Source organism: Pongo pygmaeus, chromosome 5 (assembly GCF_028885625.2).
Source record: "Pongo pygmaeus isolate AG05252 chromosome 5, NHGRI_mPonPyg2-v2.0_pri, whole genome shotgun sequence".
Taxonomy (NCBI): Eukaryota; Metazoa; Chordata; class Mammalia; order Primates; family Hominidae; genus Pongo; species Pongo pygmaeus.
Genome location: NC_072378.2, coordinates 55,904,272 through 55,928,655, shown reverse-complemented (window position 1 = coordinate 55,928,655; position 24,384 = coordinate 55,904,272). Strand labels below are relative to the sequence as shown.

Here is a 24,384-nt window from a genome sequence, read left to right as displayed (position 1 = left end):
TACTGAAAGAGGAGTTGAACGTCAATATGTTTTGGAAAAAAATAAAAGTATTCACCAACAAGACCTACATGTGAGTTATAAAATCCTATACAATTCATCAGAAAATATCCAACAATCCCTAAAATATGCTCTAATATCTAATATTAGAATCAGAAGTACTTCCATATATCTTCTTTTTCTTAACATTGATAGTGTCAGAAACCAAACTCTTGTATATGTAAATGTTTTGATTTATATTTTATAATCTGATAAGAAATATGCTTACAATAAACTAGTAGACAAACATGTTTCTATAAAATGACTAGTTGAATTAAATGCAACAGAGATATCTTTTTTAGAGAGTATGCAGCAACATTTAAAGCAAAAGCAAAAGAAGATGCTCAAAAGAGACTGAGAAGAATCACCCATGGAAGCAAGAAGAAAAACAGAAGAGTGTAATATCTGGGAAGGCTAGCTTTTCTCTAGCCTCACTTCCCTGCAGCTCTTGCTAGTGAATCCTACCCATTTCCCATATAGATCATACCACGATATCATTAGAATGTGTTTATATCTACTTTTCCAGCTTTGTAGCTTCCAAAATATTAATTATTCATCCTTATAAAACATTTCTACTTCTTTGAATTTTATGCTATCTGGTTGTGCCTCCCTCTTTTCTTTTGTCAAATATTAACCTCAAAGTCTTGCCCTGATATCCAGCATTGACTCAGGTACTATCTCAATATTCTCCTCTACCTCAGATCTTGTCATTGTGCTAAGTTATCTCTATGTCTTTTGGGAAAAAATCATCTTCCATCCTTAATTCACAATTCCTTAACCACAGCTCTTATGACCTTCACTGACACTCCCACTATGCCACACCAATAATCAACTTCTAGACCTGACATTGACATGAAGTTCTCTCTCTTTCAATTGCAAATATTAATTATCTTACTCGCTTCCAAAGCTTCACATTCTTGATTACTTCAAGTGCACCTCTACCTCCAGAACTTTCGTCTTTTTATTCACTCCCAATCTTAGCATCATCTCCTGGATTCATAGACACTTTCCAGCCTATATCACTCACCCATTCAAATAAAGGAAGAGTTTCTTGTTATTGTCACTTCATCCTTTCTTCTTTTACTTTCTTGTGATTCTCTATAAAACTCCAACCCTATAAAATTTTACTGAGTGGTTTATCTGCTTATTTATACTGTTTTGTTTTCTCACAGAAAAGTCACACTATCATCTTAACTAGCATCCCAAAAAATTTAAAAAAAATTACCACCAATTTTGCTTCTAATGTGTACAATTTCAGATGTCACCACACATTATGCATTTACATCAAGCTGCATATCCTACCATTTCCTTCATCATCCTCATAAGATGACCTTGACTCATATGTTAGTAGAGCCTTCAACTGGGAATCCCTTTGTGCTGGAGGACAACGCTGGGAAAATGGCATGTGGGATCCATGAGACCAGGGACTATATCTTATTATCTTATATTTCCACTCAATATTATTCAATAAACATATCTGAATAAATATCGAATGAATATTATTCACCATTTAACCCTGCATAATCAATTGTACCACCCTATCTAAATCATTCCCATTCACATACAGAATTTATTTTTTCCATCTTATGGGGAAAAAAGCCCTCTTTTTACCTCATTTATTTATCCAAGCACTGCCCTATTTTCTCTCCTCTTTATAACAGTCTTTCAAAGTGCTGTCTGTATTTTCTGGCTCCAATTTCTATCCCCTTACGTACTCTCTAAACTCCACCTCACATCCTGCCATTGTGCTTACCATGCCACAGACACTGTTCTTATCCAGCTCATTCATAACCTCCACATTGGCAAGTGCAATAGCTGATTTCTGATTCTGAATGTCTACCAAATCATTTGATCTTCTTGAATTTTCACTCTTCCTTGAAACTCTTTCTTCATTTTGCTTCTAGATGCAATATTTTCCTAATTTACTCTTTCTGGCAGATCCTTATTATTTTTCATTGCTGATTCCTTCCTCTTCTCTCATACTAGTACATGTTGAAGTATCTCACAGACTAGTCCATGGACCTCATTCATTTCCTCTTTTATTGACCCACTGGTGTCAAAATATATCCGGAATCTGATATCATCTCACCCTGTTACCACTCTGGTCTAAGACGCCATGCATTTCTTTGTTAATCTCAACCTGAAACAACGTCCTGATTGAATCCAACTTAGTCGTCATGGAAGGCGGGAACCTCATTCATTTGAGCATCCTGAATACACATTTCTTCAAACTTTCCCAAATCTGAATGCAGTCTGCTTTTGAAGAATCACTGCATTAAACATTCCACAAAATAATTTGTTTCAGGCTTTTTCTTAATACTGCACACATTTGGCCTTCATCAAGGGTCTTTGATTGTTCTGTTTCTCTCTCACAGATTTCCCTAATATTCTCTTACAACAAAGTAAAATGTTCAGATTCCTGACAGACATGTGCTGCTATTACAGTCACTCTTTTCTTCAGCAATTAATGGTGTATCTTTCTGATGGAACCATTGTGTGATATTTGATTGTGAAGCCAAATCTGAGGACAGGGCTGATTCTCCTACAAATAGAGTAAGGTTGACTAAAACTTAAATAAACTAATTTACATATGACTTTTTAATATGTTTTCAAAAGTATACAGATATATTTTTATAAATATTCCAATATCTGTTATTTTTCAAAAGCCATTTAAAGTTATTTCAAGAGAGCTATTACAAATGATCTTGCATTTTTAAAAACTGACATGTAAAACACTGATAAATTACAGGTTATAGAACCACATAATGTTAATGTTCAATTTTTTTAGTGATATTTTTCTTCATCACTTACTTTGTTTTTTCTTTTTTTGGGGGGGGAATTTTCTAGTTTATTTTTTGTACTGATATCTAGGTTATTTCCACCAAGATAAAATTACATATTTCTAATTATTTCAGTATCTTGAAATTTGTTGATATTTGCTTTGACTCAACATATGGTCAACTTTTTTTTTCTTTTACTTTTATACTTTAAGTTCTATGGTACACGTGCACAATGTGCAGGTTTGTTACATATGTATACATGTGCCATGGCAGTGTGCTGCATCCATTAACTCGTCATTTACATTAGCTATATCCCCTAATGCTATCCCTCCCATCTCCCACCACCCCATGACAGGCCTGGGTGTGTGATGTTCCCCTCCCTGTGTCCAGGTGTTCTCATTGTTCAATTCTCATCTATGAGTGTGAACATGCAGTGTTTGGTTTTTTGTCCTTGTGAGAGTTTGCTGAGCATGATGGTTTCCAGCTTCATCCATGTCCCTACAAAGGACATGAACTCATCCTTTTTTATGGCTGTATAGTGTTCCATGGTGTATATGTGCCACATTTCCTTAATCAAGTCTATCATTGATGGACATTTGGGTTGTTTCCAAGTCTTTGCTATTGTGAATAGTGCTGCAGTAAACAGACGTGTGCATGTGTCTTTATAGCAACGTGATTTGTAATCCTTTGGGTATATACCCGGTAATGGGATCGCTGGGTCAAATGGTATTTCTAGTTCTAGATCCTTGAGGAACTACCACACTGTCTTCCACAATGGTTGAACTAGTTTACAGTCTCACCAACAGTGTAAAAGTGTTCCTATTTCTCCACATCCTCTCCAGCACCTGTTGTTTCCTGATTTTTTAATGATCGCCATTCTAACTGGTGTGAGATGGTATCTCATTGTGGGTTTGATTTGCATTTCTCTGATGGCCAGTGATGATGAGCATTTTTTCATGTGTCTGTTGGCTGCATAAATGTCTTCTTTTAAGAAGTGTCTGTTCATATCCTTTGCCCACTTTTTGATGGGGTTGTTTTTTTCTTGTAAATTTGTTTGAGTTCTTTGTAGATTCTGCATATTAGCCCTTTGTCAGATGGGTAGATTGCAAAAATTTTCTCCCATTCTGTAGGTTGCCTGTTCACTCTGATGATAGTTTCTTTTGCTGTGCAGAAGCTCTTTAGTTTAATGAGGTCCCATTTGTCAATTTTGGCTTTTGTTGACATTGCTTTTGGTGTTTTAGACACGAAGTGCTTGCCCATGCCTACGTCCTGAATGGTATTTCTTAGGTTTTCTTCTAGGGTTTTTATGGTTTTAGGTCTAATATGTAAGTCTTTAATCCATCTTGAATTAATTTTGGGATAAGGTGTAAGGAAGGGATCCAGTTTCAGCTTTCTACATATGGTTAGCCAGTTTTCCCAGCACCATTTATTAAATACGGAATCCTTTCCCCATTTCTTGTTTTTGTCAGGTTTGTCAAAGATCAGATGGTTGTAGATGTGTGGTATTATTTCTGACAATTCTGTTCCGTTCCATTAGTCTATATCTCTGTTTTGGTACCAGTACCATGCTGTTTTGGTTACTATTACCTTGTAGTATAGTTTGAAGTCAGGTAGCAAGACGCCTCCAGCTTTGTTCTTTTGGCTTAGTATTGTCTTGGCAACATGGGCCCGTTTTTGTTTCCATATGAACTTTAAAGTAGTTTTTTCCAATTCTGTGAAGAAAGTCATTGGTAGCTTGATGGGGATGGTGTTGAATCTATAAATTACCTTGGGCAGTATGGCCATTTTCACGATATTGGTTCTTCCTCTCCATGAGCATGGAATGCTCTTCCATTTGTTTGTGTTCTCTCTTATTTCATTGAACAGTGGTTTGTAGTTCTCCTTGAAGAGGTCCTTCACATCCCTTGTAAGTTGGATTCCTGGGTATTTTATTCTCTTTGAAACAATTGTGAATGGGAGTTCACTCATGATTTGGCTCTCTGTTTGTCTGTTGTTGGTGTACAAGAATGCTTGTGATTTTTGTACATTGATTTTGTATCCCGAGACTTTGCTGAAGGTGCTTATCAGCTTAAGGAGATTTTGGGCTGAGGCAATGGAGTTTTCTAGATATACAATCATGTCATCTGCAAACAGGGACAATTTGACTTCCTCTTTTCCTAATTGAATACCCTTTATTTCCTTCTCCTGCCTAATTGCCCTGGCCAGAAGTTCCAACACTATGTTGAATAGGAGTGATGAGAGAGGGCATCCCTGTCTTGTGCCAGTTTTCAAGGGAATGCTTCCAGTTTCTGACCATTCAATATGATATTGGCTGTGGGTTTGTCATAGATAGCTCTTATGATTTTGAGATACGTCCCATCAATACCTAATTTATTGAGAGTTTTTAGCATGAAGGGCTGTTGAATTTTGTCAAAGGCCTTTTCTGCATCTATTGAGATAATCATGTGGTTTTTGTCTTTGGTTCTGTTTATATGCTGGGTTATGTTTATTAATTTGCATATGTTGAACCAGCCTTGCATCTCAGGGATGAAGCCCACTTGATCATGGTGGATAAGCTTTTTGATGTGTTGCTGGATTTGGTTTGCTAGTATTTTATTGAGGATTTTTGCATCAGTGTTCATCAGGGATATTGGCCTAAAATTCTCTTTTTTTGTTGTGTCTCTGCCAGGCTTTGGTATCAGGATGTTGCTGGCCTCATAAAATGAGTTAGGGAGGATTCCCTCTTTTCCTATTGATTGGAATAGTTTCAGAAGGAATGGTACCAGCTCCTCTTTGTATTTCTGCTATAATTCAGCTGTGAATCTGTCTGGTCCTGGACTTTTTTTTTTTGGTTGGTAGGCTATTAATTACTGCCTTAATTTCAGAGCTTGTTATTGGTCTATTCAGGGATTCAACTTCTTCCTGGTTTAGTCTTGGGAGAGTGTATGCATCCAGGAATTTATCCATTTCTCCTAGATTTTCTGGTTTATTTGTGTAGAGGTGTTTATTCTCTGATGGTAGTTTGCATTTCTGTGGGATCAGTGGTGATATCCCCTTTATCATTTTTTATTGCATCTATTTGATTCTTCTCTCTTTTCCTCTTTATTAGTCTTGCTAGCAGTCTGTCAATTTTGTTGATCTTTTCAAAAAACCAGCTCCTGGATTCATTAATTTTTTTGAAGGGTTTTTTGTGTCTCTATATCCTTCAGTTCTGCTCTGATCTTAGTTATTTCTTGCCTTCTGCTAGCTTTTGAATGTATTTGCTCTTGCTTCTCTAATTCTTTCAATTGTGATGTTAGGGTGTCAATTTTAGATCTTTCGTGCTTTCTCTTGTGGGCATTTAGTGCTATAAATTTCCCTCTACACACTGCTTTGAATGTGGCCCAGAGATTCTGATATGTTGTGTCTGTGTTCTCATTGTTTTCAAAGAACATCTTTATTTCTGCCTTCATTTAATTATGTACCCAGTAGTCATTCAGGAGCAGATTGTTCAGTTTCCATGTAATTGAGTGGTTTTGAGTGAGTTTCTTAATCCTGAGTTCTAGTCTGATTGCACTGTTCTCTGACAGACAGTTTGTTATAATTTCTGTTCTTTTACATTTGCCAAGGAGTGCTTTACTTCCAACTATGAGGTCAATTTTCGAGTAAGTGTGATGTGGTGCTGACAAGAATGTATATTCTGTTGATTTGGGGTGGAGAGTTCTGTAGATGTCTATTAGGTCTGCTTGGTGCAGAGCTGAGTTCAATTCCTGGATATCCTTGTTAACTTCCTGTCTCGTTGATCTGTCTAATGTTGACAGTGGGGTGTTAATGTCTTCCATTATTATTGTGTGGGAGTCTAAGTCTCTTTGTAGGTCACTAAGGACTTGCTCTATGAATCTGGGTGCTCCTGTATTGGGTGCATATATATTTAGGATAGTTAGCTCTTCTTGTTGAATTGATCCCTTTACCATTATATAATGGCCTTCTTTGTCTCTTTTGATCTTTGTTGTTTTTAAGTCTGTTTTATCCGAGACTAGGATCGCAACCCCTGCCTTTTTTTGTTTTCCATTTAGTTGGTAGATCTTCCTCCATCCTTTTATTTTGAGCCTACGTATGTCTCTGCATGTGAGATGGGTCTCCTGAATACAGCACACTGATGGGTCTTGTCTCTATCCAATTTGCCAGTCTGTGTCTTTTAATTGGAGCATTTTGCCCATTTACATTTAAAGTTAATATTGTTATGTGTGAATTTGATCCTGTCATTATGATGTTAGCTGGTTATTTTGCTCATTAGTTGATGCGGTTTCTTCCTAACATCGATGGTCTTTACAATTTGGCATGCTTTTGCAGTGGCTGGTATTGGTTGTCCCTTTCCATGTTTAGTGCTTCCTTCAGGAGCTCTTGTAAGGCAGGCCTGGTGGTGACAAAATCTCTCAGCATTTGCTTGTCTGTAAAGGATTTTATTTCTCCTTCACTTATGAAGATTAGTTTGGCTGGATATGAAATTCTGGGTTGAAAATTTTTTTCTTTAAGAATGTTGAATATTGGCCCCCACTCTCTTCCAACTTGTAGTGTTTCTGCCAAGAAATCTGTTGTTAGTCTGCTGGGCTTCCCTTTGTGGGTAACCCAACCTTTCTCTCTGGCTGCCCTTAACATTTTTTCCTTCATTTCAACTTTGGTGAATCTGACAACTATGTGTCTTGGAGTTGCTCTTTTCGAGGAGTATCTTTGTGGCATTCCCTGTATTTCCTGAATTTTAATGTTGGCCTGCCTTGCTAGATTGGGGAAGTTCTCCTGGACAATATCCTGCAGAGTGTTTTCCAACTTGGTTCCATTCTCCCCATCACTTTCAGGTACACCAATCAGATGTAGATTTGGTCTTTTCACATAGTCCCATATTTCTTGGAGGCTTTGTTCATTTCTTTTTACTCTTTTTTTCTCTAAACTTCTCTTCTTGCTTCATTTCATTCATTTAATCTTCAATCACTGATGCCCTTTCTTCCAGTTGATTGAATCGGCTACTGAAGCTTGTGCATTCATCATGTACTTCTCGTGCCATGGTTTTCAGCTCCATCAGGTCATTTAAGGACTTTTCTATACTGTTTATTCTAGTTAACCATTTGTCTAATCTTTTTTCAAGGTTTTTAGCTTCTTTGCAATGGGTTCGAACTTCCTCCTTTAGCTCAGAGAAGTTTGATCATCTGAAACTTTCTTCTCTGAACTCGTCAAAGTCATTCTCCATCCAGCTTTGTTCCATTGCTGGCAAGGGGTTGCATTCCTTTGGAGGGGGAGAGGTGCTCTGATTTTTAGAATTTTCAGCTTTTCTGCTCTGTTTCTTCCCCATCTTTGTGGTTTTATCTACCTTTGGTCTTTGATGATGGTGACGTACAGATGGGGTTTTGGTGTGGATGTCCTTTCTGTTTGTTAATTTTCCTTCTAACAGTCAGGACCCTCAGCTGCAGGTCTGTTGAAGTTTGCTGGAGGTCCACTCCAGACCCTGTTTGACTGGGTATCAGCAGCAGAGGCTGCAGAACAGCAAATATTGCTGAACAGCAAATGTTGCTGTCTGATCGTTCCTTTGGAAGCTTCATCTCAGAGGGGTACCCAGCTGTGTGAGGTGTCAGTCTGTCCCTACTGGAGGGTGCCTCCCAGTTAGGCCACTTGGGGGTCAGGGACCCATTTGAGGAGGCAGTATGTTCATTCTTAGATTTCAAACTCCATGCTGGGAGAACCGTTACTCTCTTCAAAGCTGTCAGACAGGGACATTTAAGTCTGCAGAGGTTTCTGCTGCCTTTTGTTTGGCTATTCTCTGCCCCCAGAGGTGGAGTCTACAGAGGCAAGCAGGCCTCCTTGAGCTGCGGTGGGCTCCACCCCATTTGAGTTTCCCAGCTGCTTTGTCTACCTACTCAAGCCTCAGCAATGACAGGTGTCCTCTCCCAGCCTCACTGCCACCTTGCAGTTCAATCTCAGACTGCTGTGCTAGCAATGAGCAAGGCTCTGTGGGTGTGGGACCCTCCAAGCCAGTCACAGGATATTATCTCCTGGTGTGCCATTTGCTAAGACTGTTGGAAAAGTGCGGTATTAGGGAGGGAGTGACCTGATTTTCCAGATGCCATCCGTCACCACTTCCCTTGGCTAGGAAAGGGAATTCCCTGACCCCTTGTGCTTCCCAGGTGAGGTGATGCCTCACCCTGCTTCGGCTCACACTCAGTGGGCTGCACCCAATGTCCTGCCCCCACTGTCTGACAAGCCCCAGTGAGATGAACCCGGTACCTCAGTTGGAAATGCAGAAGTCACCCACAGTCTTCAGCATCGTTCACGCTGGGAGCTGTAGACTGGAGCTGTTCCTATTCAGCCATCTTGGAACTGCCGCCAACCACTTTTGTTTTTTCATTTCATTTGACGATGCTGTTTATATTCTCCAGGGTTTACACATAAATATTCTATGAATGGATACATGATTTAGATGCTCAATGTTTAGTTAATGAAAAATATTTACATTATATATTTACTAATCATTTGCTAAGTGTCAGGCATTATGCTGGGTGATTTAGCATATTTTTAAAAAGAAATAACAAAACTGATTTTCTTGAGAATAGAAAAGTGCATGTCTGTGTACTCTGGAGAATATTTTGGGAATGCAAAGCATGGAGAGAAAACCATTTTGTTGAAGTGATGATTAGAAGGTTTGTGGAGGACGCTGCAGTTGACATAGAAGGAATGGTAAGATTTAAATTATCATGTTCTTTCTCATATTTAAATTATCATTTTCTTTATAATTCTTTATCATGAATTATAATAAATCAGCTGAATGCTTTCTGTAAACATAAAAACCAGGTCAGGTCCTTTACGAAGTCCATTGGGAATATTTAGGCCTTCTCCTTTAGGTCTTCTCCATATGAAACTCTCATTGAGTGCAAGGTTTTTGTATGCCTGATTCATCAATATTTCCACTTAGCAGTATTTAACAAATTTCTATTGTGGAAAAAATAGTTTTAGTATATAAACTGATTTCAACTTAACTGTTCTAAATATGTATAGTTCTGTTGATATACAATATTTTGTCAAAATTTGATATGCTAAAAGTGGCAATTAAGGCTATTAAGTTCAGATGTCTTACTATCTTGAAAAAACTCAATAAATATTTTAATAAGCATTTCAGCAAGCTAACTTTTCAGCCTAATTAATCTAAAACTAGTAACGTCTACTAAGTAGCAAATTAATGCCATTATCAGGCCCTATCTTTTTTGGCTTTTCAGAATTTTGACAATTTTCTTCACATCCTCTCTTGCATTGGCTTCAAAAATTCCACTCTCTGTAGTTTCTTTTCCCGTATTTAAAAAACTTCTTTTTGGTTTCTTCAACTAGATCATAAAATTCTTCTGAAAATATCTTTCTCCTCCGTTTGTGTTTTTCCCAGGCAGTCTTACTCTCCTTTATGTTTTTTATCTACTCATAAACCTCTGTATCTCTATTTTAGATTTCTTTCCTCGAGATCCCTGCTTCCCAATGCCAGCTTGATAAGGCACGTTCCTTTACATTTTTAGAATATTTTTTTATCATTGCAAATTTAGAAAAAAAATACCAACATTCCTAACTCGAATATTCCAAAGCATGCCTCAGATGAAATGTTTTCAGAATATAACTCATCACTTTCGTCCCCAGTCCTGTACAATTTTTCATTTCTTGGCTCAATTTATAGCAATTCCCTTGTCCCAAGCCAGCCACCTGGAGATTATGCTTAATACATATTAAATTCCTCATGTCCAACTGGTCACCAATTCCTATTGATTATTATTCATAAATATACCTTAAGTATATATTTTATTATAATTCTCAGGGCCAGTGCCTTAGTTCAGGCATGCATTACCTCTCTCTCAAATTATTTTGATGGCTCTTTAACTGATATACTTGACTTGCATCTTTCTTTGCCCCCCATTCCATCCTCTCTATGTTACTGCCTGTGATATCTTTTGAGAAACTGATGATACATTCCTCTATTTAAAATATGTAATAGCTCCTTATAGCAACAGTTTAAAGTCTAATCTCTTTAGAAAGATATGTAAGTTCAGCTTTCCTCCTTTTCATAAATACCTGGTTTCTTTCCAGTGTTAAATACTTTTCCATTCTAGTATTCAGCTTAACAAGGGAATTGTTGCTCCCCAAATGCTCCCCACTTCATTCTATTTCTTCTGCTTAAAATATCCATTCTGTTTTGCCTCCCTAATGAAACCAACTTACCCCAAAAGGCCCAAGTCTGACAATTCTGTGAAGTCTTCTGAGTCACCATTATTTTTTACTCTATGGCTTCTAGTACTTTGTCTGTGTGTGTGTGTATGTGTGTATCCTTATCACGTGTGTAGCATGTATCACATTGTACAGGTGATATTTGGCAATTATTATTTTAATTAAGAATTGAGGTAATACAAAATAAGTTATGATACTGAAATTAAACTAGAAATCAATAATGAAGATATCTGAGAAATCTCAGATATTAGGAAATTAAATAACCTTCTGGCTGGGCGTGGTGGCTCATGCCTGTTATCCCAGCACTTTGGAAGTTTGATGCTGGCAGATCACCTGAGGTCAGGAGTTCAAGACCAGCCTGGACAACATGGCAAAACCATGTCTCTACTAAAAATACAAAAATCAGCCAGGTGTGGTGGCAAGCACCTGTAATCCCAGCTACTCAGGGGGCTGAGGCAGAGGAATAGCTTGAACCCAGGAGAAGGAGGTTGCAGTGAGCTGAGATCACTCCACTGCACTCCAGCCTGGGTGACAGAGAAAGACTCTGCCTCAAAATATAATAGTATAATAAAATGAATCATAACAAAGAGGAAGTCACAAAGGAAAGGAGAAAATATTTTGACATAAATATAAATTAAAACTACATATCAGAATGTGTGGCTATAGCTAAATCAGTACTTGGAAGGAAATTCATAGTATTAAATGCTTAAATGAGGAAAGAATAAAATCTCAAATCAGTGGTTCAAGGTTTTATGTTAGGAAGCAAGAAAATGGGGAACACCTTAAAATCAAATCAGACATACACATAAAGAAACAATGAATAGTAAAATTGAAAGGACACAAATTATACAAATTATCAATATGTAAACATAAAAAGGATATCACTGCAACTGCTACAGACGTTGAAAAGGACAATTAGGAAATACTAGGAGCAATTTTGTGGGGAGATGGAAACCAAAAAGAAACAGTGAACTGAAAACTTTCAGGATAAAAATCCAACATAAATTCAGCAAACAGAAGACACAAACTACCATATCTCACTCACGAAGAAATAGATAACAAGAATAGTCTTACAACAAGTTAACACATTGAATTTATATTTTCAAACCTTTTTAATGAAGCATGGGCCAGATATCTTTACTGGTTAATGAAATAGATCACGTAAGGAAGGAATGACACCAATTCCTTTTGTGCTTTTCCAGAATATTGAAGAGGAGGAAATACTTTCCAGTTGATTTTACAGGCTAGCATAACTTAGATACCAAACCAGACAAAGACATTATAAGAAAACAAATCAACATGCCAATATACTTTATGAACATAGTTTTTTGAATAAAGTATTAGCAGTTGAATCCAGAAATACAAAAAGAATAATACATCATGATTGAAAAGAATTTAGCCTTGAAATGAAGGGCTGGAACAACAGTAAAAAATCAAATAATGAATTTCGCCATATAAAAAACTAAAGGAAAAAATGTGATCAAGCTTGGCAGGTCATGGAGGAGGAGAAATGGAGAGAAGTTGGTTAACGGGTACAAATATACATTAACATAGAAGGAATAAGTTCTGGTACTTGATAGTACAGTAGGGAGACTATAGTTAACACTAATTTACTATATATTTTAAAATGGCCAGAAAAATTGAAATACTTCCAACAAAAAGAAAAGATAAATGTTTGAAGTAATTAATAGTAATAGAGGCAAAAAAACTATTCACAGAATTCAGCATTTATTTATGTATTTATGAGTTTAAAAACGAAGAAAACCAAAAATATAAAGGAATTTCCTCCACTTGATAAAGAGAACCTGCAAAGAACACACACAAACACACACACACACACACACACACACACACTCTTTATGGTACAAAACTGAATGCCTTTCTCCGAAGACAGGTGAAAAGGTAAGATGTTCACTTTCAACAATTCTATTTAATATATTGAAAGCTCTAGTTAGGGTAATAAAGCAGGGAAAATAAATGAAAGACTACAGGTTGGAAAGGGGAAAATGAAACTCTATTATAGACGACAAGAATACTTATGTAGAATTTCCTGCAGATTCTACAAAAACAAAAATAGAATAATTGCATTTAGCAAGTCATAGGCTATAAGGTTCATATAGAAAAATCAATTGTATTTCTATATAATCACTATAATCAATAGAAAGTTAAGATGTAAAATAAATTACCATTTGTAACAGCACCAAAAACTGAAGTGTGTTTGTAGAAGCCTAAAAAGTTGTGCAAGAACTATATACTGAAAACTATCAAATACTGATGAAGTAAATCAATGAAGTTATAAATAAATGAAGAAATATATCATGTTAATAAATCTGAACACTCGACATAGTAAATTGGTTTATAATTTCAAGGTAAGTTCAGTCAAAATGTCAGCAGGATTCTTTGCAGACACTGACAAGCTGATTCTAAAATGTTTGTGGAAAGACAAAGAAGTGGTCCGGCCCGGTGACTCACACCTGTAATCCCAGCACTTTTGGAAGCTGAGGGGCAGATCAATTGAGCCCAGGAGTTGGAGACCAGCATGGCCAACACGGCGAAAACCCATTTCTACTGAAAATACAAAACTTAGCTGGTGTGGTGGCACATGCGTGTAATCCCAACTACTTGGGAGGCTTTGGCATGAGAATCGCTTGAACCCAGGAGGTAGAGGCTGCACTGAGTGAAGACTGGGCCACTACGCTCCAGCCTGCATGGCAGAACAAGACCCTGTTTCAAAAACTACAGCAACCACAACAAAAATAAAATAAAATAAAATAAAGACAAAGAAATAGAATAGCCAAAATTATTTTTAAAATAACAGTTAATGGAATCATACTACTTGATTTCAAGACTTTCTGTGCAGCTATAGTAAGACTATAAAATATTTGCAAAAGTACAGAACTAACTCAATGGAACAGAATAGAAAGTCTAGAAATAGAGCCACCAACATATGGCCAAATGACTTTTGAGAAAAGTAAAATTAATATTATTTTCCACAAATGTGGGTGGAACAATTAGACATTTGCATGGAAGAAAATCTGATTTATATCTTGTACTGGATACAAAAATTAATTCATAATGTAACATAGGCCTAAATATAAAACCTAAAACTACATCATTTCTAGATCTTATGAAAATCTTTGTTAATGTGAATTAAATATTTATTAGATGCAATATCAAAAGTATGATCTATGAAAGAAAAGACGATAAACTGAATTTCACCAAAGTTTTTTAAATTCTGTTTTTTAAGACACTCTTAAATGACACAGACTAAAAAAATACAAAACACATATTCTGATAAAAAGAAATCTATTCAACTTACAGAAACAGCTCTCAAAACTCAATGCAATAACCAAACACCAATTTAAAAATGGGCAAAAGTTTGAAGAAATACTCTACCAAATAAGATAGATAGATAGATGGCACACAGCACATAAAAATATGCTTAACATTATAGTTAAGTGCAAATTAAAACTACAATGTGGTACCACTATATATTAGAATGGCAAAAAAAAATGTGTTGCTGGGAATATGAAGCAACAGGAACTTTTATACATTGATGGTTGCATTAAATCTGAATTACAGTTTAGAAGCTTTTTGTAACATTAAAGCATACACTTACCATGTGACCCCACAATTTCATAAGTGAAATAAAACTTATATTTGTCTGAATCTTGTATGTGAATATTTATAGCAGCCTTATTTTTAATCCCTGAAAACCTGGAAATAATGCAATTTACTTTCAATAATGAATGGATAACCAATCTGTGATATACTCACACAATGAAATACTACTCATCAAAAAAAATAAACTTACACATGAGAAAAATTAATGAATCTCTAATGTATTATGTTAAACAAAATAAACTGAATTAAAACGGCTACATGTTGCATAACTTCATTTGTTGATATTCTGGAAATGGCAAAATTATGGAACAGAAATTTGTTCAATGAGCCCACCACGGATGGTTGAATGGGTTGGACGATGAGACCATTCCGTGCAGATGAGAGGTAAATCTACCTCTTGTAAAGTGAGAGAAGGTTGATTGTGAAAGAAGAATTTAGGACTCTGTGATAACAGGTGCATTCCTCTGCTGATTACTTTTCGGAGTATATAGGGACATTGAAGACTGGAAACTGTTCACTTTAGAAATGTTTGATCTTGCACATCTCTTGGAATGTCTTTGTTGTACAGTTAAGGGTACCTGCAGGCTACCTGATCACCACTACTCCAGTGTATTAGCCTGATTAAATGTCCCTATGCAAAGGCAAGTATAACTCTAGCAATTAGTTACATTTTTATTTCTCCCAGGAGACACTGAGTTCCTTAACAAGAAAGATAATACCTTATTTGCCTTCTATCATCTAGGTGTTGTGCAAGGCCACAATAAACTCCACAAATATATGAATTGAATGAGTGAATCTATAATTCCACTGACTTGAATGAAGCTTAGAATTGTGGTTAGCAATGAAAGAAGTACGTCATGCACTTACTGAGGTCTATGGCTCACAGAACCCCAAGGTACATCAAGAACTGTATCAAAACACCTCATGTACCCCTCAAATATATACACCTACTATATACCAACAAAATTTTTTAAATAATTTTTTTTGAAAAAGAATTAATCAAATTACAAAAAAATTAATCAGATTCCATAGATGTGGTTAATTTTGAAATTGTTGCTTTCTTTTTCATGACTATAAACATTTCTTAAAATAAAATATTACCTGATTTATTGATACATTTTTTTCCAAGCAGTTTGTTCACAGTACAATAGAAGTCATCAGTGCAAAGGCACTCTTTAAATTGGAAATTGCTTTCCACTAAGTCCTGGATACTCAGGTTACAGTATGATGAATTCCTCATCTTGCAGGGGTCACCTAGATCTCACAATCAAACACATAACACTATAGATATTAATCTGATTATAATTTTGGATTCTTCCCCCCCAAAGTACTTTTAACATATTAACCTGAATAATTAATTAATATGGTAAGATTATCTGGGGTTGCCGCAGGATGTCCATATAAGTGACTTTTTATGAAAAACTTGTATTTTCATTGAATATTTTCCATAACGTACTTTCTATATTAAAACTTCCTGCATTTCAAAATAGCTTTTTCCTACTTAGAATATCATTTCTTGCTTTTCAGTAAAAATAAGGCTACTCTTACAGGAGGTGACCAGAATGCTCTCTAATTTTAGCATTTTGTCAGCTTATCTATTTTATTAGCTATTTTGTCATAATCTGATCTTTTATTTTCACATCATTCTCAGACTATAGTAAGATATGTGCAGGTGGCTCTAAATTTATCATTAAAAATTATGTGGTCCTGGCACATAGCACTCAATAAATATTACTGCATAAGTCTTTCATAATTACCAATATTTCATTTTCTGCATTAATTTAAAAATATATAATCCTCTACCTGAACATTTTCTTTTATTTATTATTTTGAATAAAACTACCTTAGTTTATTTCATTTGTACATTTGAGAATATGCATATTTCAGCTACATACATAAAATAATTATGCAAATATTGTTGCAATTTACTGCAAAAGACTTACTATTTGTATACTGAAATTAAATAAGGTACAATTTGTGACACCTAAATATAATATTTTGACAACATATTTTAAATTGCCTTATAAAATGTAGCAAGAAGTTGAATCATCAAAATAAATAGATTATTTTTAGATTATACTGTAGAATAGATTATACTGTAATCTGTATAGATTATACTGTAGAACAATGTTCTACTGTATAAATTGACTATGTTCTACCACATAGACAGTTTATTCTATTTACTTATTCTATTTACTTTATTCTTTTTATAGTTTATACTATTCTATTCACTTTTAATGAAAGGAGTCTTACTATAATGTTCTCATTCAATGCTTATTTAGCTACTTGAATATTCAAAATATATATATATTTTCTTTTTAAGGGAATATAGGCCAGGCACGGTGGTGCACGCCTGCAATCCCAGCACTTTGGGAGGCCGAGGCGGGCAGATCAGGAGGCCAAGAAATTGAGACCATCCTGGCCAACGTGGTGAAACCTCGTCTCTACTAAAAATACAAAAATTAGCTGGGCATGGTGGCATGCGCCTGTACTCCCAGCTACTCTGTAGGCTGAGGCAGGAGAAAGAATCGTTTGAACCCGGGAGGCGGAGCTTGCAGTGAGCCGAGATCACGCAGCTACACTCCAGCCTGGCGACAGAGCAAGATTCAGTCTCAAAAAAAAAAGAAAGAAAGAAAATACCAGTCACTCTCCAATCTTCACATTCTCAACTCTTGAACCTCCCCACAAATGATGTTTGGCCAAGTTAAAAACAAAACTATAGCTTTACTTGTTCTTGACATAGAATTGGAAATACTGTATATACGTTTCAAGAATATAAATTGTACATTATACATGGACAAATACACAATTATTAAAACAAATCTTATTTTTTCTATTTTATCATTGACATATGTAATCAAAATAACCTTTTATTTGAAAAAAATACTGCCATGGTTCTGAGAAGAATGCATAAAATTGTAGCATTATACATGGTGAAAGAGGTAAGAAAATAATCTGAAATCTTGAATAATGCTGCCCTCGGTAATTAAAGCCCTTTAGTAATTAAGAAAATCCTTTTGTAATTAAATTTGCTAATACATGATTAAAAGTGAATCGATTGGGGGTCAAGATTAAATAAGATACTTAGAGAAAAACTTAGTTCTTAGGATAATGACAAAATATCAAATTCTGTTTTTATCTTAGTAAAAATAAATCATTTGAGTGTATTTTTAGCAACTTGTTTACCTGAATCATTGCAGGCATCCTCCATTACTCTCCAAGCATGTTTACATCCATTTGCATCACGTAAGCATTGCTCTCTTAAATATGTGCAATTATTGGTTTGGAAAGTGTATTCATTTTCCAAGCTTAGCCCCATAGCTTGAATAACAACAACAAAAACAAGGTTGTAATATAAGTTTGCATCCATTTTCTTCAAATCTAAGTTATTAATGATAAAGAGCAGAATTATGGAAAATAACATGTAGTGAAATAATTGATGGTGGGAATAACCTTAACCTCCTCTCTAGCTGTAGATCTGTATTTCTTTTTATAGATTCTTAAATGAATATTTTAAATTTGCGCATTTTGACTTCTCATCATCTATTTATTCCTCAACTTGTAATTTATTTTTATTACTATTGTTCCGTTAAAACTGCTCTTAAAAAATGTCTCTAATTACCCCTTTAAAATCTAACTTAATGGTTTTAAATTTTATCTCACCATTGAGCATTTTGTTGACTTTTTTGTTTTTGAAACTATTCCTTTGCCAGCCCTCCCTTCTGTTCTCTTGATATTTATCCACTTTGTATTTTCTGACCATAGCTAAAATGCTTCCCAGGATCATTTTATTCTTCTAGTAAAGTATAGTTTTAGCTTAGATTCTCTTCTCAGACCTTTTCTATTTTCATTTTATACATTCTCTGCAGAAAATTCCATGTACTCTTATGGTTTGAACTAAAATCGTTAGTCTGATGATTCTCAAATGTATAATTTAATCTCAGTATTTCCAGTGTTCCTGTCATAGGTACATAATTGTTATCTCTACTTGAATGTTTCAGAAACACTTTCACAGGATCGTCATCATTGTTCCACTGTGGACCACTCTACTTCATCTGCAATGCCACAATTAACATAAGAACCCAAACTAGAAATCTTGGTTTTGTGGTAGACTATTTTCCATCCTCAACTTCACTCTCCCATATTCATTCTTGCTAAATTTATTGACTTTCACTTTGAGCATTTGTTTAACTTATTAGTCAGTCTGCCTCCAGTTTGAATCTTATTCAGAGCCTTATTCAGATAGGTTCTTTGTAAACCCTAATCTACCTGATGCACTATTCTAGTCTTGCCATTTTTCTGTTTTGTATCCTTTAAACTATTTCTCATATCAGGGCTTTCATATTCCTTACCACGTGCAATCTGGAAGGTCTCAAGCATTTATCGTTTCCCAAATGATCCATGCTGTCTTCTACCTCTGCATACATACTGTCTGATCCCTGATAAGCATTTTCTTTCTTTTTCTTCTGGAATAACCCTTTTTGTTGTTTAAAACTGAACACAATCATTAGCTATTTTCTGAAAACTTTACTTGAATTCTATACTCCCCTTTTTCCACACTCAAATTGAATTTGACATCTTCCATCCATTTACTAGAACTGTGGGGATCCCGCAATTACAGATTTTACTATTCTGTAGTGTATATATTCATATGCCTGTCTCCACTGGATTGTACAGCTTTACCCACAGACATTAAGGATAATTTATAACAGTATTTTTGTCACCAAACACAATGATGCAGTATAGGTATTCAATAAATGAATATTGACTTATACCCAAGTTATTAGATGTTTATATATAAGATATATAAATAACTGATAACATCTAAAAAATAATACCTTCCAGATATTTACAAGTTACTTTTGCTAGAGAAGAAATCCAGCAAGTTTTCTAAAAACAATCAAGAAAATAGTAATGTTAATTTAATATGTCACATAAGTTAGTCAAACTGATTCTGCAAACATATGAAGTGACACTAGCCAAATCAATTAATAGAAAAAAATATAGGGATTGCAATTGTGTTACAGAGACAGTTATAGTAACTGAAGAGAGTCAAGCTATAACTAAATAAGAGCCAAATTATTTGAATTTTTAATGCTGTTGTTAATTATGAATCACCTGTGACAACGTAGAGTGACAGGCTTCAAGTAAGGCCTTGAAATCTTTTTTTTTTTAAATCTTACTTCTTTGCAAACCTCATCTTATAAGAAGAATCCAAGACAACTGATTGGACCATGTGTACTACTTGCTGGGTCACTGTATTTGGAGATTAGGCCCATGGGTGTAACATTTTTCTTGCTGAGGGCTGGAGTGGAAATGGACATATCAGCTTTCTGTTTTCTCGTGTGTTCATGGACAACCTCATCTAGCCAAGCCCTTGAACTCCTTAGTTGGCTAGCCCAAAGAAAGAAAAAGAGGACTCTTTTGATCCTAGCACAAAGTTACTTGGTCAAATCCAGTTTTCCAAAGACCCAGAAATAGAAATTTGAAGTCGTAAACTCAACTTATAAGAAAATGGTATTTTATTTGCCATTAATCATTATATCTTGTGAAAAGCCCCCTCAAGAATCTTATAAGTGTTAATATCCCAGATATATCATCAAAACTTCATCAGTACTTCAGAGTAATAATCACTTAGAAATACTACATGTTATCTTCCCCAAATATGTTTTACTTCCTTTCACATTTTCAGTTTTTGGTTGAACAAGCTACTTAATAGATTATTTTATAGGATTTTCCACACTTTCTACTCAACAAAATATTGACTCTACTAAGAAAACCACCTCAACAATTTGGTCCACAATTATCAAGAATACATTACCTTTCCAAAATCTCCCTTATTCATTCCTGACTATGATTTGTGGTTTTGTATTTAACCTAGGATTTTTCAAGAATTTTCACGTAATACTCAATGAAAAATAACTTATATTTTTAAATTAATAAGATGGATAATGCTGCAAATTATATCACTGTTTTAAAGATGTATGGGGTTCATTATCCTATTAAATGTTCTGAGATTTTAAAATTCATTGTTTTCCACATTTCTTTACCAACAGACATTTTCCTCATTATAAAACCTATTTAGACAATGTCAAACAAGCATTCTAAAAAATATAATATGGGAAATGTTGGTACAACCTATCAAATAGTATAATTTTAGTTCTAACAATGTTAAGAAGTTATTTCCCTCCTTCATGCAACCTGGTGTCAAGTTAATTTAGAAGTAAAAGATGAAAATAAGAGGCCATTGCCTTTTCAACTGAGGTCATAATGAATCTGTAATGTATTTTGTGAGCTTCATTATATTGCTGCCTGATCTATAAAAATTAAAGTTTCCTATATTTCTCTTTACCACAAAAAAAGAACTAAAGAAATATTAACAATCTTTTTAAAAATAAGAAAATATTTTAGGAATAATTACAAAAAGCAAAATTATGGAACAATGGAAAAATATTACTTAAACCAAAGAAAAACTGAAAATATAAGGGATTTCTCTCCTTCTTAACTTGTTTCTTTGACTTGATATAACTCTCCTTTTATGTTCAATACAATTTAAAGTAAACTTCTTTGCTTTCTTGACCACAATTATGCCTTTATTCATCAAGTATATATTAGCTTAAACATAAAATGCCATATTTTTAAAATTACTATCTAGCTACAATTACAATTATTCCTTTTCTGAATTCAGTTTATAGAGTCTACCAAATGCTAAAGAAGATATAAAATATTCTCCAGTCACACATCTAGCAAATAGATTTTCATGGATTCTACATTAAATAAAAATAAATTATTTTTCATCAACATCTTATAACACATTCATCGGATCCAATACAAGAGAAGTAAGTCCACGCTTGAGTTCTAGGTCATAAAAATTAATCAAAATATGAAGCATTCTGATATGGTGTTAAGTTGTTTTACTTCACTAAATTACTTCTAGTTAGCAAATATTAACACTGTAGGTAAATTGAATGTTTTAAATTAATCTTATTTTTATTTAATTTCAAAGCAAAATAAATAAAATAGATAATAGTTTGAAATTTTTCATCTTATAACTTGTAAATAGATACTGGAAGGTTTTATTTCTAAAAGATTCTAACACGTGTGAATTCCATTAATCTTAATAAGTAACTCAAAGTCATTGGGTCACTCTATACAATAAAACAGAAACAAGCTGAGAGATTAATGCAATTTTCACATTCTGCATTATCTATAGAGTTAGAAATAAGTTAGTAAAATTGAGTGTACATTTTTGCAAGAAGAATAAACCATGTTAAAGCATAAATTTGTAATTTACTTGGTACTTCATATTATAAGCCCCTGTTAAGCTTAAGTGTGATGGTATTCAGTTTACAAAGAATTAGTATTAGGAATAATTCAGATAAACCAGAAGCACCATTCACTTACCCAAGAAAATAAACACTATCATGCTGGACAACTCACGGCAGTTCACCTGGAAAAAAAGGCAGATGCGTTTCTTCTGACAACTTTCTTGAGAGTAACTGTCCAGAACAAGGCTTCAGCCTCTGTGTTTGCTTCCTAAAGGCATTACCAATTCAAGTCAGCTTCCTATGTCATCATTTCCTCCCCAGTGTTTCCTAAACTGTGAACTGTTCAATTATATTCAAATTCGATTAGTCTCCTGAGGGTGCTGGTCTTGAATATTAGGATATTATGCCTCTAAGAAAGCCCATGAGCCAAATACTAAGAGAAATGATACATGATCTGCACGTTCATGAAAAAGGTTTATTTTCCTTAACTAAAATACTACACTATGTAAAAGCCTCCCAAATATGACCCAGAATTTTCAAAGAGACTTGAACATACTCAGTCTCCACTTGTTTAATTAGCCTCATTAAGGCAATTTCATGTCATTTGAGGATATAGAAAAGCAGAAAACGCATAATAGCCCTGGAAAATGTATGCAAAATCCAAGTTCTACTAGAATTGGCCTGATATACCTCAAACATACTGGGAAGCTGCTTCCCAAACAAAGAATGTTGTATTACATGTGCCACAAACCCCAGTATGCTTAAAAATTATGCCACTTCAGCTACAGTATCTAATACCCTCCAAATACAGCTACAGTATCTAATAGCCTCCAAATACAGCTACAGTGTAAAAAATGTACTCTTCCCAGTGATGCAGAAATTCTATGTTCCACTGGAAAGATAATCATCTACATTTGTGTTCATCACTTGACAACTATTTTTTTTCCTAGTTTCAATGAAGGGACTTATTTATCTTATGTCTCAGTTTGGCTACGCCCTTCCTCATGTAAACCTACAGCACATCATCTTTCTTGGGGTGTCATGAGACTTCTATTTTTAAATCACCTGGAGGGCTTTCTAGAATGAATGCTTATAAAATAAAATGCTGCTTTGGCAAGAAATTAAGAAGAGATAGGGATGGGAGAGAAGTATTTGTGCAGTTACACTATTGAGTTTTTGATTGCATATTGTTCATGTTTATTTTAAACCAGTAGAGAAGTTATACTATATTTTGTTTTCAGCAGGCATAATGAAAAAACACAGACTCTAGAGTCCAACAAACAAAAATTATAACACTGCTTTTCTCTATAGATCTAGATGAGTGACTTAGCATTGGAAGTTATTCACTCCTTTGTAAAATGTGTCGATTGTATTAATTCTTGCTGTAATATAAAGTATGTATATGAGGGGCTTATATCACAAAAAATTGATTATATTACATTCACTGACTTAATTATTATGTAATAGAAGGATTATAATATCATAAAATTAATCAATCTTTTCTTCTTTTCAAGGGATTGAATCACTAAACTTTCCTAATGACTTCTACCAAGACAAGCTTAGATATAAGCCAACTTAAAAGGACTTAAGCTAGGACAGAGTTGGATACTACCATAGTTGAAGAGTCCAGGGGAAGAATTAATTTCAGGTGTGTTTTAAACTGTTTTTTTTCTGGGTCTAAGTTGTTTGTTTCCTCCTGTCTCTTACCTGCATTATTCTCTACCAGTTCTATTCCCAGAAAGATTCTTTCCTTCTGGTGGGAAGATGGCTGTGAAGCCCTTGGCAAACATCCTTCTCTCTTAGAAAGCAGGGTAGAAAGTGTGATTCTTTTCCTATTAAAGTTGCAGAATTAAGTCACATCAGTTCTAGATGTGTCAAGTGCCAATCAGTTTTACAAAAGGAACTTACCCCATGTCCAGTATCATAGATACAGGTTGTCAGTGTAGTTGGCCCTTTTCAAAGCACAGAATCTGATGGTGCAGAAGGGGTGCATCACGAAGGAAAATTATGGTATTAGAAGAAGCAGCTGAAGGGATCTTGGGGCAGCAAAACCACATGCTTTGTAATGTATCTAAGTGCTGAGTTTAAGAAGAACAAACACAAGGAAAATAAACTTATGAAACAAAGGAAGAGAATAACATATTTTTCTGTTCAAGGAAGGCGATATATTTATGACTTTCTAGAGTGCAGTGATCCACAGAACCTGAATGTAAGACCCCGTGAACAGTGCTAATCTTTGCCAGACAAGTACAGCTGCTGAGGTCTATAACTTAAAGGTATAGAAAGCACCTGTGGTCATATAGCTGTTTATCCAACACAAAATAATATCAGCTGTATTACCATTGAATGCCTGTTCATTGAGCCATCAGTCCTCTTTGTGTATAGACTCCTTCTCGGAATAATATTTTCAGGGCAAAAAAAATTTTAAAGATTATAAAGGAAATTAAGTGTGTTAAAATATAATTGTC

General features: G+C 34.8%; 1 protein-coding gene across 1 annotated transcript in view; it reads right to left on the bottom strand.

Annotated features, from left to right (window-relative positions):
• GFRAL (GDNF family receptor alpha like) overlaps positions 1–22,176 on the bottom strand; it is a 74,241-nt gene extending 52,065 nt beyond the window's left edge. Inside the window, exons 1-3 of the mRNA XM_054492478.1 lie at positions 22,053–22,176; positions 17,835–17,969; positions 15,750–15,908 (exon numbers count right to left, since the gene is read on the bottom strand). Coding sequence (XP_054348453.1) covers positions 15,750–15,908; positions 17,835–17,969; positions 22,053–22,074 — 316 coding nt within the window. The 5' untranslated portion in view covers positions 22,075–22,176. The remainder of the gene's footprint in view (positions 1–15,749; positions 15,909–17,834; positions 17,970–22,052) is intronic.
• Between the last annotated feature and the right edge of the window lie 2,208 nt (positions 22,177–24,384).